We start from the raw sequence: 18,247 nt of genomic DNA on the forward strand, positions 1-18,247 counted from the left end.
GGTGGGGGGGTGGGGGGGTGTGGGGGTGGTTAGGGGTGGTGAGGCAGGGTGAGGGGTTGGGGGGGGTGGGGTGGGGGGGTGGTGATCGGGGTGAGGGGGCGGGGGGGGTGGTGAGGGGGTGACAGCCGGTGAGGGAGGAGGGGAGGGTGATAGAGTCAGTGAGGGATGGAAGCGGAGTGAGAGAGTGAGTCTGGAGGTGGAGCAGGTACCGGGAGGAGGGTAAACAGTCAGTGATCGCGCTGCCGCCCCCGGACCCGGACACACACGGACCCGGGACCGGGACAGGGACAGGGACAGGGGGGAGGGGGAGCCCCGCTCCTGAAGGACATGAATCCTCCGGCTGCGGCTGATCTGTTTTTGCTGCATGTTCTCCCCCCGGCTCTGGAGGAAGGAGGCGGCCCGGGCTCGGGCTCGGGCTCGGCCCCGGCCCCGCTCCTGAAGCCGTTCCCCGGGAGCGGCCGCCCGCTGCTGCAGGATGCCGCCGCCGCCGCCTGTAAGCTGCAGCCTTTCGGCTTCCCCGGAACAAAAGGGTCGCGGCTGCAGCTGATGGTTTTCCGGAACTTGGTTCGGCCGGAGGACGGGCTGCGGGGGCCCGGGCCCGGGAGCAGGAGCGGCCCCGGCCCTGGCCCCGGCCCCGGGGAGCGCGGGGACTGCTCCCGGGGTGAAGCTCGCTCTCCCCCGGGCTCCCCGGGAGCTGCAGGCCCGAGAGGCGGAGGCTGCTGCTGCCGCCGCCGGGAGGAGCGGGTCTGCTTCGACCTGGCCCGGGACTTTGGCGGCTTCTCGGTGGCGGGCGCCGGGGGGGAGTGGCCCTCGCTGCCGGCCTGGCAGTGCTCGCAGGCGGCGGAGGGAGTCGCGGGGACCGGGGAGAGCTCCGGGAGCCGTTCCCCGAGCGAGGAGGAGCCGACCGAGACCAGCGACGCGCTGCTGGTGCTGGAGGGGATCGAGCTGGAAGCCGGAGGAGGGGGAGCGGACAGCAGCGGCTCCCCCGGGGATGACCCTCCCTCTCCCGCCGCCCCTCCGGCTCCCTCCCCCGGTCTGACCGAGCCCGGGAGTCCGGGAGCTCTGTCCAAAGTGCGGCTGAGCCGCTGCTCCAGCTCCCCCAGCCCGTCGCTGCAGAGAGGCGCCGAGGACAAGCTGCTGGGTCGCCTGCCCGGGAAAAGCCGCAAGAGCGCCCTGAAAATCCGCCTCAGCAAACTGTTCCGCACCAAAAGCTGCAGCGACCCAGCAGCCAAGAGACATTCCGTGGAGCTGGACACATCGGCCGGCTGCCTGGTGCAGATCTCCCAGCTGCAGGAAGGTTACACCATCAGAAGGTACAAAGAAACCCTCGCTGCTGTTAACCCGACTCTCGGGGAGGGAGGGTTAGGGGGACTGTTAGCCCTGTTTAACCAGAATCCAAAGGTGACATTATACCCCCACAGGGAGAAAACTGAGGGACAGAGTCAGGGGCGAAATGTGTGTCGCTGGAGGAAAACAAAAAGCACACATTATGCCCGGAACGTCGACTCAACCGGACATAGGGGAGGACACTTCAGGGTCAACCGTTGGCTATAGTCTGGTGTGACGACCTCGTCCACTCAACAGGACAGTTGGGGTTAAGGGGAGACTGAATCATTCCACATTTCAGTGTCATCGGTGGAGAGAAATCCTTTCAGTTTTACCCTCAGTTGCAGACCCACTGCTCAGGGTGATTTGATGTGGAGGTGCCGGTGTTGGACTGGCGTGGACAAGGTCAGAAGTTGCACCATATTAGATTACTGTCCAGCAGGTTTATTTGAAATCACAAGCTTTTGGAGTGCAGCTTGTGATTTCAAATAAACCTGCTGGATTATAACCTGGTGTGGTGTGAGTTCTAATCTTGTCCACTCAACAGGACAACTGGAGAGGGGTTTAGAGGAGGCTGAATCATTCCACATTTCAGTGTTATTGATGGAGAGAAATCCTTTTAAGTTTTATTCTTGACTGAATTTTGTTGCAGACCTTAGGGTAATTTGAGGTCATGGATTAAAAATCAAGTGTGGGGCTCCAGAATATTTCCCCCCCATCCCCTCTTCCTGTAAGTGGAATTGTCCTTGCCACTGTTTTACAATCATGAAGGATTTTGGTTGAGAAATCAGCAATTCTAGCAGCAAGAAGGTCATTTACCAGCAAAGTCAAGATTGAAGGCAGCATCAGGAAAGCTATGATCTGAAATGCACTACCTGAGAGAGTGGCAAAGGAAGTTTTCAGTAATTGCATTCTAAAGGAAACTGTAAAATTAAAAGGGGCTGGAATATCAGGACTGCAGGGTAAATGCAGGAGGGATTGAGTTATTGGAGAGATTGACCAAAAGTGTTAGTGCAGGCTGTGTGGGTCAAATGGCTGTCTCCTGTGTTGTATCAATTTTTGACATTTACTGCAGTGGTATGCTAACTGTTGGTGATTGTGTGATGTCTCCTAGTTCACGTGCAGGAATGTCAGAGACAGCACCTTGTCAAAATCTTGGATTGTACCCAACAGTTTTGACATACGAGGTCAGGAGAGTATTGCAACATCCCAGTTCTTAGAATTAAACAGCAATGTTTTTTTCAGGGAAGCTCAATGGATCTATTCTGAGTCTTCTCAACATCTTGCCCAATCTAATAGTAATACAGAAAAAATATAATTATAGGCCCCCTTCCCCACCAATTTTCTCCTAAAGGCAGCGAATCACACTGGGATATTCTTCTTGTTCTAAGAGTCAAACCCCATGGTGTAGGCCTGGTGTCACATGGACCACAGTAACCTGGTTTCCTTCCTGAAGGGTGTTAGTTAATGCTGTTGGAATTTTTACTGCAGTCTTTTTGTGTTCATTTTCTGCAGTGCCAGCTCAAAGGCAGGTTTATGAAATTCAATTTCATAGCTTGCCAGAGTAGGATGACTTTAATTTAAAAAGTAAATCTGGAAGTTTTTAACACTTTCGGGAACCAGTGTCAGCAGTAAAAGTGACCCTCAGCCTGTCAATTTTTGCTGTATCTAACCATCTTTTCAGAAATCAAATCTTTGCATCTTACCCAATCAGTCCTACATGTGACTCCAGTCCTACAGCAATGTGGTTGACTCTTGACAAGCTACTCACTGATTTGAAACTGAGACAAGCACTTCTCAAGGGCAACTAAGAGTGGACAGTAATTTCAGCCGAGCTAACGATTTCAACATCCTGCGAATCCAGGCAGGGATTTGGATTCTCAGTCGATGATTGGTTGTCTGGTATCATAACTCAGCTACTGAGCTCTTTGGTATGATTTCACAGAGAATAACTATCCTCACTGAACTGGCCGTTCTATGCCAAAGTTGCGAATGCTGTACTGCAGTTTAATGATTGAGCAAACGAGACAAATTGCAGTTGAGCCCAAGAGCATCCTTACTTGCAGTATGTACACCTGCCTCTCTCAGCAGGGGTCACTGGCTGACTTTCCTGTTCGTTACTCTGGGGATGCTTAGCCCAATTGTATCAACCAGTTCCTTGGAGGAGTTAGCTTTACTTGTGGGTATCAAAGCCTTGACTCTCCTAACCTTGTAAGATGATTGTCACATTTATTCTTTAAGGACCAAAATGTACAGTATGCAACAGTGATAACAACAGTAATAACATAATGGACTATTTCAGATGTGGTCTTTGGTCAGCCCGCAGGTATAGTTGCTCCATCAGTGGTGACTGAGCCTGCAAGTGCCTAGGCCATTAGCTGTGGAATTCGTTCCATTACTGCTGGGCCTTGCTTCCTACTTTGGGACACACCTTACAAATTTCTTCATTGACCAAGCTGTTGGCGAACTGGCCTAATCTCCTTATGTGTCGAGACGTCATTCTTTATTTTGTAATTCTGTTATGAAGCTGTTAGTCATGAAACAACCATTTCACTATCCAGATTGAGTTGAGAGGCAGCTGCAGCTGAAATTGTTGAATTACTACGCAAATGTTCATCATGCAGTAAGACAGAGGGTCACTGCTTTAGGAGCAGGATATTACACTTTAACATATTTACTAAATTGTAGGTATGTTGCCTGAAAAGAGAAACCAGTCCCATTTACTCTGCACTTCTAAAATGGAAGATTAGCTTTACTTAAAGATCAAGTTGATTAAAATCTTGGTTTTGTTTGTGGAAAATTGATTTAAGACATTGTCGATATTCTGGCCTCATTAGTAAAACATGGCACAGAAGTTTGCATTTGTAAATGCGTGTGATATCTTGATTGAGAATAACTGCTCACTGAGTGAGAGGCTACTTTAAAATGATAAGACTATTACTTGATGGAAGGAGTGTTTCAGGAAACTTGTGTGACAATTATAGGAAGTACCTGTTTTATGCAAGATTCTTAATATGTTACAGGAAGATGCTTTTTTTTATAAAAAAAACTATTTGAATTTGCTGTGTCATTTTTCTGATGAACCTAGTGACAAAATCTTGTATTTTTGGGGGGGCGCAAGTTGTAACATTGAGAGCTGCAGTGACAAAGCAAAGTCCATGCAGTTTCAAAAGGTAAGAGAGACAGAGTTAACTGTGCCTCATAATGATGCCAAATTTGGATTTTTAAAAAAACTAGGTGGGTGAAGAAGGCTGTGGAAAAATGAAGTTGATATTTTGAGATTCTGGAAAAGAATAATTGACAAGAAGGTGGTGATTACATTAATTTGAGTTTGTGGAGAACTGTGTGGGATGCAGTTAGGAGTTTGGGGTAATAGGATGAGGAAGTTTGGCAGAACATTGACTATAGTGATACTGATATCAGTAAAGTTGAGAAAGATAACAACCGAAAAAAAGGCATCATAATGATTTTGTCTGAACCTTGTCGTGGCACATTGTGTGGGGCTGTGTCAGTTCAGTGAAGATTGTACCTAATTCTTTGAAGAATGTCTTGTGGAATCCTGCCCACTCTATTCTGCATTCCTCATCAGCTTCTTTGCATAATAAAATTTCATTGCAAATTATTTGTGGGAGGCAGGTTCTGAAGTGACAGCTGAGCTGGTATTCGGAAGTAAAACAGCATTCAGGTCTGGGTTTACGTCATCTACAGAAAACATTGAGTTAAGGAAGTCTTTGTGGAATAATGGGAATAGGTGAGTTGCTTGCTCTTGTATTTTGTGCACAGAATCAATGGATCAAATTTCAGCCTCTGTGCCGTTTGCTTCTATGATTTTTCAGTCATGGTTTGAAATTTGAAGTAATTTGGAATTCTTATTGTGTTAGGGCAATGATTTTTGTATTAGTGATGAAATAAAGTAGCAAGAGGGAAGATGAGTTGCAATTGTTAGATTTTAAATCAGAGGAGTGCATGAGCTATGCTAAATAATTTCAAAGAGACACTTTTACCTCATCTGTGATATGCCTGTCAATTTTAAGGTACTGATGGTAAGAGTTAATAAATGTTACTGGCAGTCAGTAACAAAGCAGCAGGTGGATTGCAGGGTATAGAATGGCCCCAGGCTTGGGTTGTCTACACACATGACTGAGGCAATCAAAAATTGTGAAAGTATACAAAATACGAGTCTAAAGAGAAGGGAAATGGCTCAAAGTACTGAGCTGCATGGAAGTTACCATTATGAAAATATGTATGCTGACCAAGGAGTCTGTGGTTCCACACATCATTAATTTGGCTACTGGCCAATTTAATTAGTGTGATGATCAAAAGAGCCCTGGACAAGGTGGGTCAGTATTGGATAGAGTTTAATATAAAATCATGGGATTAGGTGAGGGGTGACAAAATGGATTAGATTTTAAATGAGGATGCGTTTCAGCCACTGAAACAGCAAAGAAAACTGGGTGTTTTGCTCGAAAGGTCATTTAAACTCATTGGTTCCATGTTTGTGGGTGATTGAAGAATGGTGCTGAATTATAGGTCGCAGGAGGTGATTTTGAATTTTAATCTGCTTGATGAAGCTTGATCTTGCAGTCTGTGTTCTGTCTGGTCCTTTATAACATAATAGTTATTGGAAGGAATCCAGAGGAGGTCTTATGGGGGCAATTTTGAAGAGTGATTGTTCACTTTAGAAATGGAGAGAGTCCTGAAAGACTTTTTCAGGCATTTCACAGAATGGAACAAATTGATTTTAAACAAATGGGGGATGGAATCTATCAAACTCTTCCACCTTCATTCACCAGTGGGATATTTTATCTGATGTGATAATAGAATGTAATCTGTTGTGATGAAAACTTTCTATGGATAATGTGTTATTGAAAGATTCAACAGATATTTATTACAACTTATTAATATATACAAACATTGCATTCTTCAGACACATCAGTATATTGGCTAAAGTTAAGATACTATGTTACAGCAGAGGAGCATGCATTCAACAGCACATCATGCTTCAACTGATCTCCACTCAGGTGGCACCTGATGTATAAACCCTCAGATCACCCTGATATTAGCATATCTGCTCACAGTATACTGACCATGAGGCATACCACAATGCACCATAAATGCCTGTGCTTGGTGATCTATTTTACTTCCTTCAAGGTCCAGCAAGGCCTCATGTTTAAAATATTGTAACTAGCATTCCCATCTCTTCAAGACCTCATCTTATTCTCCCTCTGTCACCTTCTCCATTGCTCTGAATTCAGGGATTCTGGCCTGCTTTTGGATCCCATGCCCTTTCCCATCGCTCGTCCAATGAATGACTGTCCCACCAGCCATTTGGGTCCCAGTCTCTGGAAGATGCCTTCCAAGCATTTTCGCTTTGCACTTGTTCTTTAAGGTAGCTATGATGTGGAGGTGCCGGTGTTGGACTGGGGTGGACAAAGTTTAAAAATCGCACAGCACTAGGTTATAGTTCAACAGGTTTATTTGGAAGTACTCCAGTATTGTGTGATTTTTAACCTTGTCCTTTAAGATTCTGCTAGAAACCTGTTTGTTTGATCAGGCATTTGTTTACATGCCCAGTTCTCTCTCCTTTTTGATTTGATACTATTCTTTGGTTGGTTACACAACAGTGAATGTCCTTGATATATTTGACTACATTGAATGAGTTCTATAAATGCAAGTTATTGCTGTTCTCTTGGTGACTGCAGGATTCAAGAATTTGCTGTCAGGTTAAGCTTGTGAAAGTTTAGGGAATTTTGGCAACGTGATGTTTGGAAGAGTGAGCTGGATGGACTATTGGCGATTCACTGCTCAAGACTTGCTGAATGCCTTTTATCTTATTATTTATCATTTCCACAGCACCTTGAAATTTGGCAAAACATCCCATTTGATCATTACAGTATCTTTGTTGTGGAAACATTGGCTGCTGTGTTTCCTCCATTACAGCAGTGAGTATTTTAAAATGGCTATGAAATGCTTTGGACAATCTTGAGTTGAAAAGGGTGTTAGTTAAAACCAGTTAGTCCTTTCAAAGTATCTGCTTGAGGACTAGGAGCAGAAGAAACTGTTTGCTTTCTAGTTAAACGTGACTGTGCCAAGTGCAGTGTCTCCTGCAGCAGAGTTATTGCAAAGGAAGGGAAATCTCAAGCCAGACACAGTCAGGCAGAAATGAATTAGGCCTGGAAGCTGCCAGTATTTGAAACAGAAAGGATAGGCTGACAATTTGGCAGGATCCTAGATTCTTTCTGAAGAAGAGACCCACCCAAATTCTTAATCATCATTTTCTTTCGAAGACTGATTGACCTGCAGTCCATCTCCAGACTTGTCAGATTTTTGCTTTTAAACTAGTGGTTGTCACAGCCAAGTGCCTTCTCAGCACGATCGAAGCAAATTCATTGTTATTATTACAGATGTGTCTCTGCAGGTTATGGAGTAGCTGTAATTTGGAATGAAAGGAGGAAGGGCCAGCAGGAAACCAGTTTCCTCAGAAGTCAGTTGACAAAAGAACTGAGTGGGTGAGTTATAATCTGGAATGTGTTCCCTGGGAGGGTGATGCAAACAGAGTTAACACGAACTTTCAAAGGGGAATTGGATAGATACTCAGAAGGAAAGAATAGGGAGTGGGTGTAAGTGGGCAAGTTTTTTTTAAAAAAAGCAGGTGCAGGCACAGGCACAGTGGGCTACTGGCTTTCCACGGAAACTGATTTGAAAAGGCAGGGAAAGTCCTGATTCTGAGGTAGTAACAGTAATGTACTCTTGGGTATTTCAGTTTTTATTGTTGAAGACTAGAGAAGGAGGTTTCCTTTCACCTTCACGTATGGACCTCACCTTAATTGCATGAAGGATGCCAGCAAAAGCTTAATTAATCTAACTTTGGGGCGGCACAGTGGTTAGCGCCAGGGACCCGGATTCGATTCCAGCCTCTAGCGACTGTCTGTGTGGAGTTTGCATGTTCTCCCCATGTCTGTGGGTGCTCCAGTTTCCTCCCACAATCCAAAGATGTGCAGATCAGGTGAATTGGCCACACGAAATTGCCTGTAGTGTTAGGTGCACTAGTCAGGGGTAAATCTAGGGCAGGGGAATGAGTCTGGGTGGGTTACTCTTCAGTGAGTCGGTGTAGACTTGTTGGGCCAAATGGCCTGTTTCCATACTGTGGGGAATCTATTCTGTCTTTGGCCTTTCCATTAGGGGGTTTGTTTGCTCAGTTGGCCGGGCAGCCTGTTTATGATGCAGAGTGACAGCAACAGTTTAGGTAAACCAAATCATCCGCCGACATTTCCGGCACCTCCAAACGGACCCCACCCCCAGGAATATATTTCCCTCCCCACCTCTTTCCGCCTTCCGCAGAGACCGTTCCCTCCGTGACTATCTAGTCAGGTCCACGCTCCCCGACAACCCACCCTCCCATCCTGGCACCTTCCCCTGCCACCGCAGGAACTGCAAAACCTGCGCCCACACCTCCTCTCTCACCTCTATCCAAGGCCCTAAAGGAGCCTTCCACATCCATCAAAGTTTCACCTGCACATCCACCAATATCATTTATTGTATCCGTTGCTCCCGATGCGGTTTCCTCTACATTGGGGAGACTGGACGCCTCCAAGTAGAGCGATTTAGGGAACATCGCCGGGACACCCGCACCAATCAACCACACCGCCCTGTGGCCCAACATTTCAACTCCCCCTCCCACTCTGCCGAGGACATGGAGGTCCTGGGCCTCCTTCGCTGCCGCTCCCTCACCACCAGACGCCTGGAGGAAGAACACCTCATCTTCCGCCTTGGAACACTTCAACCCCAGGGCATCAATGTGGACTTCAACAGTTTCCTCATTTCCCCTTCCCCCACCTCACCCTAGTTCCAAACTCCCAGCTCAGCACTGTCCCCATGACTTGTCCTACCTGCCTATCTCCTTTTCTACCTATCCACTCCACCCGCCCCCGACCTATCACCTTCACCCCCTCCCCCACTCATCTATTGTACTCCATGCTACTTTCTCCCCACCCCCACCCTCCTCTGGCTTATCTCTCCACCCCTCAGGCTCTCTGCCTTTATTCCTGATGAAGGGCTTTTGCCCAAAACTTTGATTTTACTGCTCCCCGGATGCTGCCTGAACTGCTGTGCTCTTCCAGCACCACTAATCCAGAATCTGGTTTCCAGCATCTGCACTCATTGGTTTACCTAGCAACAGATTAGGTTCAGTTCCCATATCAGCTGAGGCTACCATGAACACCCCAACTTGTCAACCTCTCTCCTCACCTGAGGCATGGTGACTGAAATTAAAGCACCACCAGTCTCTGTCTGCCTCTGCCTCTCACATGGGACAACAGATCGATGGTCCTCTGGGACTTTAACTATCTCCTTCATTTGCTTGTTTAGCTTCCTCGTGTATGTATCAACTATTTTCTGGGAAGAATTATTACTGTCTTGGGATTATTAGGAACTGGTTGAGTGCCTTTCATTCACTATTTTGAGACATGTCAAAGTAACATTCTCGCCACACAAGCTCCAGGCAGTGATTAACTACAATCACCTGTAGTGAGCCTAACCATCTCCTCATGATACACTATATGATCACCATTACTGGATTGCCCACCATCAACAACCTGGGGGTTACCATTAACCAGGCATTGAACTCAATCAGCTGTGTAAATAATGTAGATACACAGTTGCATCACAGATTGGGAATTCTGATGAGAGTAATTTTTCTGTTCACTCCCCAGTGCCTGTCCACTACCAGAACTGGTTACAAAAGTTTCAGGTAGTCTCTCCAAAAATCTGAGCCTGTCTTTACAGACACTGACTGGGCCAGCTGTGTAATTTTAGGATTTACTGCTCTTTCTCTATCACTCATTTTCAAAAAATACTTTGGAGGAAGTGTAAAAGAGATGACCAAAGACCTCTCAGCGATGCAATTATTATCAGTGCAATGGAATCCACGTCTGAGAAATAGTGATGTAACCTTTTTTTGGTTATTGGAAAACTTGGAGAAATTAAGTTAACCTCTTAATGCAGGGACTGTGTCAAGTTTGTTTAAAGTTGCGAGATGTAGGTATCATTGACAAGGAAATTGTGTACCTGAAACTTTAGGCACGGACTGACCTACTGTGTACTTGAAACACATTGTGTTTTTATTCTGAAAGTTGTATTTGATCATGTAAAGAGATCCTAATTCTGGAGCCTGGGAATATTGTGGAATCTTGCAGCATAGAAAGCCACTTGACCCTTTCCAACATGCCAGCTCTTTAAGAGTGCCATCTAATTATTCACACTACTTGTTACTTCCCCGTAAGCTTGCAAAGTTTGCTTTTCGAATATATGTTGAGTTTGCTTCTACCACCATTTTGACCAATGCATTCCAGATCATAAGAGCTCAGTGTACATTTCTTGCAATTATCTTAAATCTGTCACCTCTGGTTACTGAATACCCCACCATGAGAAATTCTCTAATTTTGAAGATTTTTTTTTAAATAAAAAGAAATCTTAAGTGTCTCTAAGGAGAGCAACTGTAGTTACTCAGATGTTTCAAGATACCTGAACAATCTCATGGATTCTGGTCAATCTGCTTTACATCTTCTGAGGCCTTTGACATCCTCTTTCAAACTTACAGCCTAAAATGTGAACACAGTATTCTGTGAGAACCTTAACAAGTGATTTATTATGGTTGACAGTAAGGTCCTTGTTTAATATACAGCGTAGCTCCTAATGTAACTGGACATGGAAGATTTAAACTGATTGAGAGTTCTACTTATTGCGCAGCGAAGTCTACTTACTCAGTGAACAGTTTCTATTTAAACTGCACCACGGTCTACAGAGTCTATTTCAAAAAGTGTCTTTATGGACCGCAGCAAACATAACTTCATAATAAGTTTTATTGACGGCAAAATGTGGTGAGTGGAGGATTATACATACAAATGATGTCAAATAATGCCAGCTATTTACTGCAATACAGTCTCCTGGTGGGATTGGCAAGGGAAATGACCCAATTATCTCTTGTCTGACCAGGAATACTGGTGTCACTCTCTGTCCGTGTATTTTAGGCGACAGTGTGCCCATGGGAAATGTGATGGACGACAAATGGCATCCTACACTAATGACCACTACTTGCTGCAGCAAAAACTTGTCTGGAGATTTTAGAAGGCAGCATTGAGCTAATTGTAAATATTGCAGAGTATCTATCTGTGTTTGACATTTGAGTTGCTACTGGGATAAGTAAAATTTAATTGGGACAAGTGTATGCCTTGCAGTCTCTGTCTCTGGGGAACTTTATTGACACAATATTGTAGAGTTGGAGTTGAGCAAGGAACTGTGCAAACTCCTCTTGCATAGTAATTTTCTTATTTTCCAATATTAGCCTTTTTATTTGTCACGTTCCCAGTTTGCTCTGTGCTTTCAGGAGTATGCATGAATTCTAGTCCTGCCGTGTTTCTTGTCTGCAGTCAGGAGATTCATCACCGAGGAATTCCAGACAATCCTGATCTGTCACGATGCTCGTTCATGCAATGTGGAGTAGGACGGGGGGGGGGGGGGGGGGGGGGGGTCCAATACTGGGGGCCATAGAAATGAGAGAACTGCTAATGAATCTAATGGGGAATTCAGGAAACTGTGTATTGCCCTACTAAGGGAGTGGTTGAGATGAAGAGAGATGCATTTAGGGAGAAATGAGATAAATGGGGGAAGGTGAAAAAGCTGGGGTCATGTGGAATATGAACATTATTGTAGGCTAGTGAGGCTGAATATCTCATCTTAGCATTTGAAAGTCCCTTGCCACTCCTTCTGAAATCCATCAGCTCAGTACTGACTAGAAGTTTGGGATCTGGTGTAGCTTTAGAAACTTGCATCCTTATCTCGAGAAAGCCAAATTTTTGATTTCTTAAAATGCATGCATTCTTATTCTAAATATTTTAAATATTCATTTTTGGGATGTGGAGGTCGCTGGCTGGGCCAACATTTTTGTCCGTCCCTAATTGCCCCTTGAGAAGGTTGGGTTGAGCTGCCTTGAATCACTGCCATCCAACTGTTATGGGTTGACCCACAGCCTCCCTTAGGGAGGGAATTCCAGGACTTTGACCCAGCGGCAATGAAGGAACAGCAATCTATTTCCAAGTCAGGGTGGTGAGTGGCTCAGAGGGAACGTGAAGGTGGTGGTGTTCCCATGTATCTGCTGCCCTTGACCTTCTAGATGGTAGTCATTGTGTGTTTGGAAGGTGTTGTCTGAGGATCTTTGAGTTTCTGTAACTCTTTATCCAACTATTACAGGGTAATAGAAACTAGAGAATTGGGCCACTTTGCAGAGACACGCTTGCCTTTTTACTCCCTCCTTATCCCATTTATGGAGAATTCTGATTATAATTATTCACTGATTTTTTTCAAAAAAACTTCTATCACTGGAGGGTTTTTTTGCCAATTATCTTAATCCCTGTTTTTTGTGATGGTTTCTGCTGCTATTAAAAACAGTTTCCCCATATTGATTCAAGCTGGAAATGTGTTGCTGGAAAAGCGCAGCAGGTCAGGCAGCATCCAGGGAACAGGAGAATCGACGTTTCGGGCATAAGCCCTTCTTCAGGAAGGGCTTATGCCCGAAACGTCGATTCTCCTGTTCCCTGGATGCTGCCTGACCTGCTGCGCTTTTCCAGCAACACATTTCCAGCTCTGATCTCCAGCATCTGCAGACCTCACTTTTTCCCCATATTGATTCAAGCAAAGCCCCCTCCTATAGCTCCAGGTCTATCCAGTCAATACTAAACCCAGATACTGGTCATGCCATGTTTCTGTTGCCTTTTCCTGGGAACTGGGATGTGTTGGGAAACCCAAGGACCTGGTTTTGAATGTGTCTCCTGTGATGGGTTGGTCTCTGGCAATGCCTGATTGTTATAATGTAAACTTTTCATCACATGGTACACTGCTTGGCTTTAGAAACTGCAGGGGTTTCTGTGAATGAAGTGCTATTCTCTGTTTGAGAGAATTAGGGTGGGGAAGTGCGTGCGCTGGCTGTGATCTAGAGGGAAAACCTCTCACATCAGAGCACTGTACATGATCTCCAAAACTACTGTGTAATCGAGTGCATGTTTGTCTTTGTCGCACTCCAAGTCAGTGCAAGTCCATTGTGTGTTCCTGAATGGGGAGTGACTGTTCCCTGATTCAGAAGTTTGTGCGGTCTAGTCTTACTCTAGAGACTTCTGCCGACCCTTACCCTGACACTCCCAGTGAAGTACTGAGGAAAGGCTGCCTTCAAGTTAGTTACTAGACCCATGCCCCAGCTGCCCTCAAGTGGATGTCAAAGATCTCATACCACTATTGTGAAGAAAAGCAGGGGAATTGTGTGCAGACCAGCATTCATCCCTCAAGCAAGATCATAACATGCAAACTGTAGGAGCAGAAATAAGCCGTTCAGCCCATTGAGTCTGCTCTGCCATTGAATGAGATCACAACTGACCTAATAATCCTCACCTCCACTTTCCTGCCTTATCTCCATAACTCTTGATTCCCTTCCTGATTAAAAAATTGTGTCTCAGCATTGAATGCATTTAGCCTCCTCAATTCTTTATGGTAAAGGATTCCACAGATTTACTAACCTAGGAAAGAAAAGTGCTCCTCAATTCTGTCTTAAATAGGTGACCCCTTATTCTGAAATGTGCCTCTGCTCTTGGACACTCCATTCCACCTCAACCCTGTCAAGGTGTGTATGTTTCAATGGGGTCGCCTCTTATGCTTCAAAATCCCAATGAGTACAGGCCCAACCTACTTGACCTCTCCTCTGAAGACAGTCTCTCCACACCTGATATTAGCCTGGTGAACCTTCTTTGGACGGCCTCCAATAGTAGTATATCTTTCCTTCGATAATGGACACAAAAATAGTTTGTGGTAAGCCAGCTATGGTCTGACTGGTACCTTGCACAAGATGTCCCTATTTTTATACTCTGTTCTCTTTGTAATACAGGCTGATGTTCCATTTGCTTTCCTTGTTACTCACCGGGTTTGGATGTTAGCGTTTTGTGATTCATACATAAGGACTACCAAGTCCTTCTTTTCTTTAGCTTTTTGTAATTTTTCCCTATTCAAGTAATGTTCAGCTCCTCTATTCTGCCAACATGCATAACCTCACATTTTCCCACATTATATTCCATCTGCAAGTTTTTGCCCACTTTCTTCACCTGTCTATATTCCCTCTGCAGACTCTCTGCCTCATCCTCACCTCTTGCTTTCCCATCAATTTTTATGTCATCTGAAAACTTGGCTTTTGTTCATTCACTTTCCTCAACCAAGTCATTAATGTTTATTGTGAATAATTGTGTAGCTCTAGCCCTGAATCCTGTGGCACTTCACTTGTTAGAGTTGCCTTCCTGAAAATATATCCTTTATCCCAACTCTCTGTCTTATTAATTTACCAATTCTCTGTCTGTATTAATGTGCTACCTCCAACACCGTGGCAATCTTATTCAATGCTCTGATGTGCGGTTAAACACCTCATGAAAGTCCAAATTAATTACATCCATTGCTTCCCCTTTATTTTTCTGCTTGTTACCATTTGTCAGGCATGATTTCTCTTTCATGAAGCTGTATTGACTCTACTTGGTGAACTGATATATTTCTAGCTTCTTTGCTATTACATCCTTTAGCATTTCCCAATAATAGACATTAAGATTACTGGCCTATAGTTGTCTTGCTTTTTTTTGTCTCCTTCCCTCTTTAATTAGAGATGTTACATTGGCACTTTGCTAGTCCTCTGGGATTTTCCAGAGTCTAAGGATACTTGGAAGAAGCATCCACTATCTCCGTAGCTATTTCCTCTGATATCCAAGGATGCATCCTATCAGGTTTATTTGGTTGTTATCACATTGCTGTTTGGGGGAGCTTGCTGTGTTGTTTGAAATATATGTGCTGACTTTCTTGTTCCCAATTCAGTCCAGACAAATGCAACCCCTATGAGTTCTCTGTCTTCATTCAAAAGATTAGAGATGCAACACTCCTCCATCCTGTAGAAGCTGCTATTCTCTCCAAACTTGCTAAGAAATATTTGAAATCCTTCAGTAACACTGTGTCTCAGATTCATTAAAGGGAGGCAAGTGTTCTTGTGGACAATTGGATATTCCTTTAAAAACACCAGAAGCCTGTGAGATAACCATTTGGGAAGTAACTAATAATCCAAAGCTATATTGTTCCACTTCCTTCATTGACATGATCTTGGTTATTTCGTTTCACAAGGTGACCACGAAAATATGTCAACACACACAATTACACATTCTGCACTGTCAGCAAAATCTAAACAGCACTGTCAGCTAAATTGTGTCTTGACACATTAAACCTTAAAACATTGGGAATGAACAATTTTCAGTCATTTTTCTTGTCACAGTTCAAATCTACAAGCTATTCTGTAAATTTAAAAAGCACAATCTTTAATCATCCATTTAAACCTTTGAACATTAGAATAGCACTTCTTGCAGCCGTACAGTGCTTTGAGGTGTCTTGAGGGTGTGAGGAATGCTGTGTAACTGCAGGGGAAGATCAAACCTTTGTCAGCCTTCTGCTTGGGTGAGTAATGTACCTTGGGGACTTGTGTCCAGCTTCTATTTAAAGTCCTTGAGAGCTGGACATATTAGAACAAAAGCGAACTTCAGCAATGAAAGAGTTAAAAGGTTCTATTTCCATTTACCAGTAAGTTACTAATGTCCCATTTTGCAGTCAGACTGAATCAGCAAGTAACATTGTAATAAGATTGCGTTTGCAGGCATTGTGTGCAAGATGAGCTGGGTCTTAAAGCTGTTACAAATTTAACTGCTTTAAAAATGGTTGTAACCTATATTCTCGTATTACTTTACATTGCCTATTTATTTCATTTAAATCAGCAGTGAGATCTGAATGGATTCTATGTTGCACCAATGGTTAAGTTTAAGCCTCTGAGACTACAATCTCTGAATGTCTAACACACCCTAAGACCAGTGCAATCTGTATCAAAGTACTTAAATCTGAATTGAATATGACCAGGAAAAGGAACAGTGCCAGAATTAGGTGTATTTTTGTGGGTGGTGTCACAGACTGATTTTGAACATTTGAAGACATTTAAAAGATTGTATTTCCCCTGCTTTAATAAAATAGCATTCTCTGTCAGACATGACTTGAGCAAATGGCTAAATTTTCAGAAGCTCTGCAACTATTACCTTCAGAACCAATTGAAATTAAATATTTGAGATTTTTTTCTCTTATTGTCTTGTTATTAGTGTGGTATCTTGGAATCATAATAACCCGAAAGATCATAGAAAAAGCAAAGTAACTTCCGTGTATCATTGGTTTGGAGGCAACTCCATTTTCAATGTCACCTTTTGCAACCTTATGGATATTTGTGGATCTATCTCTTATGCAATGCTGACACTCTCATCTCTGCAACAAGATTTGACCAGCTCCAGAGATTTGAACCCAAAATCTAGGCTGACATCTTATAGATGTTGGAGATCCAATGATGCAAGTTTTGAAAAACAACTTGGCGATTCTCCTTTATGTTTATATTGATGTTTCATGAACATTGTGATACGAGAAGTATTCTTTCATTCTAAGATTAATGAAAACATTAATGATTTGTTAACAAAGCTCTGTAGCTGTACCCTAGTCAGGGAACACCTTACCCAAAGTGACCCATTTAGCTCTGAGAGCAATATATGTGTTACAGCTCATAAGAGATAACAAGTTTATAGTTATCCCTCTAATATTTAAAAAAAATTGTATTGTCAGAATACTGGCCATCATCACTTTGCTCTTTGCAGGAGCTTGCTGTTGCAAGTTGGCTGCTGAACTTTCTACTTGAAACAAAAAATTGCTTTTCTAAAGTGGTTTGGGAAATCCAGAGATGGTGAAAGATGCTGTATGGCAGTAACTCTTGCTATCTCTTATGAGATAAGAGCTAATAAATGGGTCACCTTGGCTAAGGTGTTCCCTGTCTGGGGTCCAGATACAGAGCTTTGTTAACAAATGATTGATGTTTTTATTAATCTTGGAATACTTCTCGTATCACAGTGTTCATAAAACATCAATAAACAGTTGAGGTAAGACCATATCCGTCATTTTTAAATGCTGGTGGTGGTTCAGCAGAGTTAAAATTGACCATCAAATGGCTCAAAGTGCCTCTGATAGCTAGACATTTGCATATAGGTGGTGGCATCTTGTACGCTCTCCTTTCACCTTCCAGAAAATTGGACTCCTCCAACATTCACCATGCACTCCCAGTGCTCATTATCACTTCAGTTTTGAAACTCTCCTCCTTGTTTTTGAATCCCTAATTGCCCTTCAGAAGGTGGTGATAAGTCACTGCGTTGAACCACTGAAATCCAGCTGGTGTAGGGACACACCAAGGTGACTCATTTCAGGATGGAGAGTGTGGTGCTGGGAATGCACAGGAGGTCAGTCTGCATCCGAGGAGCAGGAGAATCTTCATAGTAGAAGCGCCTTCCAAGGATGCCTACCTTTTGAAGAAGTTCTCCTTCTCTCTCTATAAGGATCTCAATGAGTGTCTCTCTCTCACTGCAACCCCAGGTTATCTCTTCTGCCCTGAAGCTTTTCAGCCTCATTCCCCCCGTCCGTCTGTCCACCCACCCACCCACACACACACATTATCCGAGTTCCAAGTCTCTAACTCGGCACCGTCCTCATGACCTGCCCATCTTCCTCCCTACCTATCTGCTTCACCCTCCTCTCTGACCTATCACCTTCTCCTCCACCTCCATCTACCTTCAGCCACCTTCCCCCAGCCCCACCCCCCTCCTATTTATCTCTCAGGGCCCAGCCCACAAGCCTCATTCCTGATGAAGGGCTTATGCCCGAAACGTCGATTCTCCTGCTCCTTGGATGCTGCCTGATCTGCTGTGCTTTTCCAGCACCACACTCTCGACTCTGATCTCCAGCATCTGCAGTCCTCACTTTCTCCCCATTTCAGCACGGGGCA

General features: G+C 44.2%; 1 protein-coding gene across 3 annotated transcripts in view; it reads left to right on the forward strand.

The window, feature by feature from the left end:
- Nucleotides 1-261: 261 nt before the first annotated feature.
- Nucleotides 262-18,247, forward strand: part of socs7 (suppressor of cytokine signaling 7) — a 62,517-nt gene continuing 44,531 nt past the window's right edge. For all 3 annotated transcript variants that reach the window (XM_087977744.1, XM_087977743.1, XM_087977745.1), the window contains exon 1: nucleotides 262-1,313. In XM_087977744.1, the coding sequence (XP_087833870.1) occupies nucleotides 328-1,313 (986 nt within the window). In that variant the 5' untranslated portion in view covers nucleotides 262-327. The remainder of the gene's footprint in view (nucleotides 1,314-18,247) is intronic.

The sequence above is a fragment of the Chiloscyllium plagiosum genome, unplaced genomic scaffold (genome assembly GCF_037043375.1).
Source record: "Chiloscyllium plagiosum isolate Xiang-an unplaced genomic scaffold, Cpla_swu_hap1 HiC_scaffold_32, whole genome shotgun sequence".
In the NCBI taxonomy this organism is placed as follows: Eukaryota; Metazoa; Chordata; class Chondrichthyes; order Orectolobiformes; family Hemiscylliidae; genus Chiloscyllium; species Chiloscyllium plagiosum.